Source organism: Loa loa, assembly GCF_000183805.2.
Source record: "Loa loa unplaced genomic scaffold supercont3.270, whole genome shotgun sequence".
Taxonomy (NCBI): Eukaryota; Metazoa; Nematoda; class Chromadorea; order Rhabditida; family Onchocercidae; genus Loa; species Loa loa.
Window position 1 is genome coordinate 20942 of NW_018108450.1, and position 9969 is coordinate 30910.

General features: G+C 31.0%; 3 protein-coding genes across 3 annotated transcripts; 1 reads left to right on the forward strand and 2 right to left on the reverse strand.

Moving 5' to 3' along the window:
• Positions 1 to 79: 79 nt before the first annotated feature.
• Positions 80 to 3251, reverse strand: LOAG_03181 (proteasome subunit alpha type-4). Its single transcript, XM_020446250.1, has 6 exons — positions 3199 to 3251; positions 2106 to 2279; positions 1595 to 1793; positions 1161 to 1291; positions 729 to 843; positions 80 to 340 (listed from the first exon to the last, which is right to left on the reverse strand). Exons 1-6 carry the CDS (start codon positions 3199 to 3201, stop codon positions 210 to 212), a joined length of 753 nt encoding a protein of 250 aa, XP_020303385.1. The 5' UTR covers positions 3202 to 3251; the 3' UTR covers positions 80 to 209.
• A 954-nt stretch (positions 3252 to 4205) lies between these two features.
• Positions 4206 to 5040, forward strand: LOAG_03182 (hypothetical protein; the record flags this gene model as incomplete). The annotated part of the gene is made up of 3 exons (XM_003138719.1): positions 4206 to 4385; positions 4607 to 4741; positions 4882 to 5040. 3 exons carry the CDS (start codon positions 4206 to 4208, stop codon positions 5038 to 5040), a joined length of 474 nt encoding a protein of 157 aa, XP_003138767.1.
• Positions 5041 to 5385: 345 nt separating this feature from the next.
• LOAG_03183 (hypothetical protein) lies at positions 5386 to 7947 on the reverse strand (the record flags this gene model as incomplete). Its single annotated transcript, XM_003138720.2, has 5 exons — positions 5386 to 5537; positions 5613 to 5785; positions 6288 to 6419; positions 7300 to 7390; positions 7884 to 7947. The coding sequence occupies 5 exons, from the start codon at positions 7945 to 7947 to the stop codon at positions 5386 to 5388; spliced, it is 612 nt and encodes a 203-aa protein (XP_003138768.2).
• Between the last annotated feature and the right edge of the window lie 2022 nt (positions 7948 to 9969).

Here is a 9969-nt window from a genome sequence, read left to right on the forward strand (position 1 = left end):
AAAAAAAAAAGAAATTACAACAAACAGACACAGAGCGTCATCACATTTTTCGTACCTAAATCTGACATAGTACGAATATTGGGACTGAAACTAGGATTTACGCTAATTTTAGAAATCAAATAATGTCTCTATTCGCACAATTGACGGATTTCACTCCATTATAATTAATGTTTTATAAGAAAACAATCTATAGCTCCTTCTTTTCAAAATTAAACAAGTTGCTGTCCTTCCTGTTCTTTTTCTTTTTCTTCATGTTCTTTAATCAACTGTGAAACCTCAGCACTAGTCAGATTCTCCACTACTGTTTTATCATTACTTCGTGTTAGTGTTGCCATTTCAACTGAAAAATTATTAAATTAAAGGATGATAAAAGTTCAGTTGAGAAAGTAGATCAGGATTGATATTTAATATCTGAAGAACCGCAGTATATGAACAAAATCTGGATTGCAAAAAAGGGAATACAGAATTGACTGGTAAATTAGAGCAGCATGTCTAATAGTGGGAAAGAAACTGTAAATTAGATTCTAAATTTAAAAAAAAAAAAAACTGTGTAGGAAGTCTTTTGTCCTCATTTTAAGCTCTCTCTAATCATTCCGTTTATTAATTTATTATTAGCATAATGAAGAGAATGCATAGTGAAAAGTAGAGAAAAGAGGATACAAAGATTTCCAAACTAATGAACCAAAATTTAAAGTCTTACAAGAAAAGCATTTTTAATAAAACCATACTTTTTTCCGCCGATAATTTTACGTCTAAAGTCTTTGATAAGACCTTCATGGCCAGTTTCTTGGCTTCAATCAGGTCGGGTGATTTGTACTCCTGCTTCAACAACGATACGGCAGCCTGGAAAATTCCAAATAATAAACTATCCAGCAGATATGATCAAACTAGCACAAGTGCCGGTATTCTGCAGTTCAATGCTCCTAGGTTTACCGGGATTTCAATAACAGTCTTTGATATAACACCAGAGGTCAGCGATGACTCTAACTCGTTATAACTTTGGATCTACTCTTTCGATATATTGAATAATGTGAAAGTATAGGACGAGAAGACATTATAGTGATATTAAAATAATCATTAAGAAAAAAGATTAAAGAAGCAGAAGTGGACCTAGACCGTCGCAGTAATAAATAATTATACAACAAATGCATCATACGCACCTGATGATTATTCCCTATGCATGTTGCTTTCCAACCGGTGTAGTTGCCACTCGGATCGGACTGATAAAGCTGGTAACCAAAATGCTGGTCCCAACCCATATACAGCAGTGAAACACCAAATGGTCGCTTTCCTGTAGAAAGAGTCGATCAAAGAGTTTAAAGATTCCAGGTTTCTACAAAGTTAGAATAGGCAATTTAAGGTTCATTTTTTGTAGGTATGGTAGATATTGCTCTTTTGCAGGAACCCATTCAATCAGAAGACGTTGATTAGGTATTGTTGGGATTCTATAATCCTGCTAACTGCACTGTCAAACTCTGAGAACTTACAAGAAGCAAAATAATGTTTAGCTAGCCACAAGAGAATCGCATTACAATTTTACCAATTTTATAATTATTTTATACAAGAAACTAGTAGAAATATGAAACAAACCTACCTCCAACTTGTGTATAACGCTGCTTCTCGTTACAAAGCATTTGCACCAACTGTTCAACAGGAATATGCTCACCGTAACTATATTTGTAATCCGCTGCCCAAAATCTTAGATGGTTTATTAAGATGTTGGCATCGGCTGTGATCCCCGCAACCGTACACGCGATATTATCTGCTAGCCGATAAATTTTTTCAGTTAAAACCTGAAATGTGACATGCAATAGAAAGCGACTTATTTAAACATGAACTAATAGCAATCACAAGTTATCTAATCGTTTGATGCAACTTGTAGCGAGTGCTTTTCGACAAAATAAATTTTTTAAAAGGAAACCATTGTCAAATTTATGCGTTGAATATAGAAGAATTTTTCATCCCATTTCTCTGGCAAAGCGCTTTCCTCCTCTTCATTTTCCAACTCACCAGATGACTTCGCACTTTTTATCAAATATAATGATTAGTGAAGTAATAAACGAAGGCAATAACTCCAGAAATGAAAAAATATCAAAAATACATACTTCATCGTCAAGCAGCTTATGTACGTTCCGTTTCTCAGCGGCAATAAGGATACCATCTGAGGCTAAAATACCAAGACAGGTACCCGCATGAGATATAGCCTCCATTGCATATTCCACTTGATAAAGTCGACCTTCTGGTGAGAAGATTGTCGTGCGCGTATCATAACGTCGAGCCTGAAGACTGAATTACATCAACTTTTTGCAAAAATGATACTGTCCTAGGGGAGTGAAAGTAGCTATCGAAGCTAATTTTACAGATAACAGCAGTCATAGTTTTCATTATGCACTATTAATATGTTGATCATGTGTTCAATAGCGTAAAACAAGCATGATATAAACTATGAATGACCAGTACGTTATATTCACGCTGTTAGGGCTTCACTATTCTTTATGGTAGTCTTTATCCGCATAATGCGTTAATTATATCACGGATCTTATAAAAAGCTGCATGAAATGGTATGGTTTATTAGAATATTCATAGTTCTTTGCAATAATACTAAGATGCTTTATAGGGTATGTTCTTCCCTGGAGGAAAAGTTAGGGAGCACAACAGTTCCAACTAACTTATTTGTGGGTTACTTAAAAAAAAAAAGAAGACTGTCGAAAACCCAAATAATACCCAGTGTTCCCTTATCACCTAAAATATTTGAAGCTGTCGTCAAAGCATTCTGTAATGATTTGAACAGTCCGCTATGGGATATGCTACGCAACACTTTTAACTTATTTGCTATAAAATAAGTTGGAAATGAAAAGAGAAAAACGAGATTTGGCCACAACCATAAAGTTGAAACATAATTACCCTAATATATTGAATTGCAATTGCAATTTACACCTACCTACGTAGAGATCACTCAAAATGCTTTGAGAGAGGAAGAAAACCCTAAGTCCTGTCCTGAAATAACAACAAATTGTTAGGTGATGTAATTTCTCCACTTTATTGCTATTCTTTTCCATTATTTTTCTCTTTTGCTTATCCATTTTTGGTTGATCTATACATGGGTACGTGTAACAAATTTATGTAACAAATTTATGAAGACTTAATTCTCAAGCACCAAGGCTACGTAAGAATATTTCTAATTAAAAAAAGACTTGCCATAACTTGATGATATTATCGTTGATTCCTAAACGATGAGTCTCCCTGAAACTAACACAAAGTCGACAATCACGATCACGTAAATTAAAGAAACAATTAACAAGTAAATCACACATCGCGCCATGCTTATCAACATTTTTCCAACCTGATGAAGACACTGTATAATACCAACCTAGAATTTCAAAACTAATATCTAATACCGTCCCCAGTTCTTCACGCTTGGAGACTATGTCCCCCGTCCTCATCTCATCTCTCCCGTTTACTCATCTTCCGACCAACCTGTCCCGCTGTGTAATGTCACATTTGCTCTGATGCGGACTTTATGCAAAAACTCGCTCCCACAGCAATGTGTTATACAAGAAAAAAAAGTTGCCAAAATTGAAGGGGAAGATAAGGTGATTAACTACTTGGATTAGTGAAATTTCTATAAGGTTGATGGTGTTTTCTTGTACTAAAATGATTTATTCAGGTTTCTTTTACAGGTTCAAAAATGACTAATCAGTGTCAATGTACATTTGCAGTATGATGCAATTCAATTACAAAATTATGAAAAGTACTTTATTCTGATGACACATGTTTAAGGTATAAATATCTAAGAACATCATCATAACCAGTGAATACATCGATATCCATAGTATACAGCGAAATATCAGTATACACTTGAGCTTGTGGTGGATAACCTCGTCGTAGTTTCTTGCATTGCGTCCCGTAGGACAGAACACCAAGCAGCGACCATTGACCAGTTGGTCCAAGCGCAATTAAACCTCCTCCACTATCACCCTGAAAAGTACTTAGTTACAAGGATAGATTAACTCAAAAATGTTAATAATTTTAAGGATAACATTTAAACTTAACAAATTTGCATGATTGAATTGAATGGATCGATCTGTAATCCTCAAAACTTTCCGCTATTTCGTTTCTTTAGCGGTCATAATCTCAAAGTGAGGTGTAAAACACGTAAAATTGCAGGTAGATCGCGATAGTCAAATCAGAATAAGTGTCAGACTATGAATGCTTCTAGAAAACGACATCCGAAGAAACGGAATGATTCGGAAGATCATGAGAAGTGTTGTGAGCGAAAATCGGATCAGCGAATTCATCGGCGCAAACAGTCTACATCACAGATGATGAATCCTTCGACGAATTTTACACACTACTTCGAGAATGAAAAGATTGAAAACGATCAGGTGTGTTCAAGTTTTTTTTCTATTTTTTTTTTTAAATTCCAAATACGCGTATGCATAAGCTATGCATAAGCTCTTGATATATGCAAATTCAGTTCATAGGCACAGTCTATAATCAGCATTTTGACTTTCTTGTAAAGAAAATCATCCATCGTTAGGAAATGCTCTACATTGAATAATATCGAAAGGTCACAGCTATTCATTATAGTATTTATAAGTTATAGTCTTATGGTGAAGAAGAGTGTATGAGTGGAGAAGATAACGAGGATCTGATGGAACATATACAAATTTTGCTGGATTCTTATCCCAAGTGTAATTTTGTCCAGCAAATATTGCAGAGATTATGTAACGAAGGAACGGTATATCATTTATGATTTGTTATTCATGTCAGTCTACAGATTAGAAGAGCCGCTAATAAGTGAGTTATTGTAATTTTAACGAGAAGTAGGGTTGTCCATGAGTTGAGTCTCAAAAAAAATCTCAGAAATGACAATTACAGGTGAATGAGGAAATGATAGCACATCTCATCGATAGATCAATTCGTAAGCAAACAGAGATTCAAAAACAAATTGACAGTCTAAAAAGCAATCAAGTCAAAAAAACCGTTGGAGATGAGCATTATCAAGGTATTATTGAACTTCTTCATTTCGTAAATTAAGCAAAGAGTGGGCAAAAACAAATTGGCAGTTTGAAATTTTCGAAAGTTTCAGAGAAAGTACTTAAGTAAAGGAAAGGTAAAAGTTCTGGTTCCAGAAAACTCATGAGGCTTAAAATATGAAATTCCAAGTCCAGAATGATTTTATTGCTGCTACAAGACCCATTTCATGTTTCACTGGCTATATTTCCAGGACACTTAAAAATAACTTTTTAAAAGTAACTTTGGAAAGTAACATTTGGGAAGTAACTTTTTCCTTATCAAAGCAATAATTGGAGGAACACCCATACTATAACTAAATGTATTAATTGCAATTCAAAATACTGAAAATTTAAAAAAAAAGCAAGATTAATTAACCCGGCATGTGCTTGCTACCCTACTTTCCACTGCACAAATCGCATCTTTTGTTTTTGATATTTGCAAACATTCCAGTCGATTCATTGTTTTTGGAAAATTGATCACCTGTAGATTATTTGCTAACTCTTCACCATCAAAGGATGCTGAAATCAACGAGCTCTCAGTCTAAATCATCATTGGCATTTCTTGGAGTTAAATCTAAAATTTGATAAACTCACGAACGGAACCCCAACCATAACCAGTTAACCGAATTCGATCATCTTCTCTGATAATATTTCGATGCCATAAGCAAATATAATTGGTTAATGGTTCTTCAATTATATCCTCCAATTCTAGCAGTGCAAAATCTGCCATTAAACACCTCTCATTAAAAAACCGTCCATATTGCGCCCTTAAATATACGGCATAATTGTAATCTATAATATGGGAGAAGTTATCTGCAATGATATAGTGGTAATAGATAGTGATAATAGATATAGTGGTAATAAATATGAATAGATATGCATATAAAATGTCAACTTTTGAAATATTAATATCCTAATATGCCGAATAAGCAGTAAAAGCAAATTATTATAGGAAACATTTTTTCTGTCATTACAAACGCAAGAACTATCTCAATTATTTTGCATATTGAAGGTTTTTTCCTTTTTTTTTTAGCATGTTTTCATGCTGATGACATTTCAGAAGAGTCATGGGAGTCGTCAAACTATTCCGCTTGATCCGTCTATTGTCTGATTGATTGATTGATGATTTGGATGTTAATATTTCATTTACAGTTGCTTAGAAAATAGCGGTCATAAAGGAATAAGACAAAATTTAATGAATAAAGTTGCCCAAATATTCACTGTTAAATTTTAAAGTTAAAATCTCAAAAGCAGAAATTATAATTCAACCTGACGATTCGGCTTATTTTCATTTCTGGCGCATTGTTACATGAATTTTCATTCTGTTGTTTTATACAATTGCTACCATATAAAACACTATACTTTTCCAGAGCTACTTTTTGGTAATAACCAAAAGATACGCTGAAAATTATCGGTCATCTTAAAATTGAACTGTATCAATTGCGGATGAAATTAAGCTATGCCTACTGGTATAAGAATACGTGTAATTTTTGTTTTACGTGTAATTTTTGTATTCATTTCAAAGCTTTGTTAATATCAGCATTAACAGAGGAAGTTTTTCTTATCATCTTTGATATCCATCATGTTGATTAGGTACCATTTCCAATATATTTACCATTTCCAATATATTCCGGATTCTAGTCTCAAATTACAATTTAATTTTTGAAGTAAGCTAGTCACTAGTTTACATTATACATAATTAAAGCTAGAGGATCTGCATAATAGTAATACGTATGATAACTTTTTATAACGTAGAATGAAAATCAGTTGTTTCCGGAATATTTCTATGATATAATTTTCAAGTAGAAATTTCAGACTTTCAATTTTTCTAAATATCTCCAGAATTCTAAGTATCTAATGATAGAATCACTTATGTGGCAAAAAAAAGAGACATTACTTGTGTTCCAGAAGTAAAACAGCTAAAAAAAACCAGAAAAAACGATTAGGACTTCTCCAAAATTGAAATCGCCTGTTTTTCTTCTGATATCTCTATTGCTACTAATTATTTATTATGCTTCAAACATTCAACTCATAAGTAAAGCCCATAATTTGTATCACTGATTGAAGGGATGATTATTATTATTACTAATATATACCGTAGTGATGTTGTTTGTTGAATAAAAACTCTTACATTCACTAATCTATATGGCTTAATTCCATAAGTATTTAACTACTGTTATCATTCGACTTTTCGAAGAGATCCAACTAATCCTGTGATCTGTTATCATTCTCATGAAGGTATTAGAAATTATTATTAACATTGTTTAAAAAAATAACGAACTTGCATGGTCTTGTAGCAAAAAGCCTTTTAAAACAATGTGCAGCTGTGATAACATGTTTTCGTGATATCAATGTTCCCGTACAAACGTATACTATAAAACAGAAGTAAGATTTATTTTTAATTGTAATACGTTCCGGAAAACAGGAATATTAACAGATTTTTTCAACAATTGAATATTTTGATAAAATTCAAAAATCATCATCTAAACCATCTGAAACAGTCGCATTGAATTAATTTAGATTTAATATCATTAGAAAATGTTGCTAATCTTTAGATAAAATAAGTTAACAGACAAATTCGTTTTATCATTAGTAGATTATGCAAAAAAAAAGAGAAATTCGATATTACTGATTCATTCAGTTTACTTTTAAATCAATCAAAACTTTAATCATTTAATTATTTTCAATAATAATTTAAGCAAAACTTATAATTTATGTGATCAATTAGTTAGTAGTAAGAATGACACTTATCATACTATCCCTCAAATTATTGTTAATAAAAACGGAATATGATATTATTTGGGGAGGGGAAAAAAAAAGTGGATATATTGAAATTTATACAATTGAAACAGCCAAAAGACAAACTTCGGCCATGAAATAATGCTACAGCCCATGGCATCTCTCCTAATGAAGCATTTTCTCCACCCATTATCTTAAATTGGCTTTCTCTAATCGTTATATTGGTTGTACCACATTTTACTGGATCTATAATCATTTATTTTATTCTTATATATTAATTAATTAATATTAATAAATTTTAATAAATATTACGCATAAAACTTTCTAGCTTCTTTCTCAATTCTCTTTCAAAAACTTCTTCTGAAAATGAATCCACAATTTTATCCGGTAATGAAAATCTTAATAATGAAAACTAATTAATTAAACTTTGATTTATTAATTTAGTCTAATTTTTATGGAAGTAATGAAAGGAAAAATTGTTAATTCAAACCGTAATATTTATCCAATGGAGTAAATATATCTTTGAAAGCTGAAAAAAAAAAAAAGCTTGAAATTCGCCGAAAACAATATCAATCGTTTTTATTTTCATCTATATTTTAAGCCATTAAACTCAATAATATTCTGGTAGATTAAAAAATAAAAAAAAATGTTAAGAATTAAAATTCTATTTGAAATATGAAGTGAATTTACAAGTATTCAATAATAATATGTTACTTTCAATAAAATAAACATATCTTTAGCAGGCAAATTTTTAGGAGAAACTAACATTTCAAACTTAAAATACCATTAAGTAATAAAATTATTATCATTACATTATTTAACCATCGTTTCTTTTTCCTCATCCAACTCATCTATCTACCTTTAATTACAACTGTTTCTTCAAAAATAGGCATACAAGAAAGAAGTACCAAATACATTGATCTATTTTTCGATTTTTTTTTTTAAATTTCGGCAAAAAGAAAACGCAAAATTTGCATAAATATAATTTAACAAAATTGAAATGATTTCCAGGTAAATGTAAATCATTTATCAATCTGTATGCAAATTACTCATCTATTTATTAAATTCATTCAATGTTTATAAGGGACCATGTATATCAAAGTAAAATACTGCAAGTACTACTAGACCAATCTTACTATAAACATTCCTAAGAATTACTTTCAGGTATAAAACTTACAAACATTGTGATTTCTTCATTGATTCCCTCGAGAATTATATATTAAAATCCTCAAACCGTACAGTTAATTAGTTCATTTATCACTTATCTCTATTCATTTATCACCTTTTATCAGTTCCGATCTTTTAAGTTCAAAATTCATTTCCAGATCCACATTTATCAAGCAATATAAGAATATAAGGGAAACACTGAGGAGAATACAATGTAAATGTTGTCTACCATTCTTAAAAATTTCAATAATCTGATATGATAGAATTTAAATTAATCCTTAAATATACTCCACTGATGTTATTCATATAATCTAAGAATACTGGATTAGTCCATTTCATCAAGCAGTATTCAAATGTAAGGAATGAGATTTTGTTTAAAAATAATATCCCAATTTCTTACTCTCTAAAGTCTATTCAAATATTTGGATATCATAAACAACTTAGATTTTCAATGCAAAATTAGTAATAAAACTCATCATTGATCATTTAAAAGATTAAATATGAACACATTTCGAGAATAACTTTATTTATCGATGTACTAATCATTTAACATATAGCTCTCAAACACTAATGCAAAAAGTGATAATAATCACATAAAAAAGAAATTCCAAAAAGTTAAACTCGAAATCTCTTTAATTTCTAAGATCCCAAATTATGAATATTTTAAAACGGCAAAATGACATATATAGATGACAAAACGAATCTAAATTCAAAATCAAAAAGCAGAACAAAATTTCATCCACAGAATAATAATAATAATAATAATAATAAATAGAGGAAACAAGAGCAAAGATTTCATGATATCTCAGAAAAGCAACGAAACTAGTTTGTCATAAAATGGAAGTGAAAGAGAAAATATCAGATATTGTAAATATAAAAAAACTAACATCAAATGAGTTTAAAAAATACAAAGTGGACGTAGAACTTTTTTTTTTTAATTTCAGATACATTTCTTGAAAATGCGATAACAATGAATGATGAAATGAAACTTCATAATGATACCCTCAAAATAATAAATTATTCCACACTTGGTTAAATTGCAACA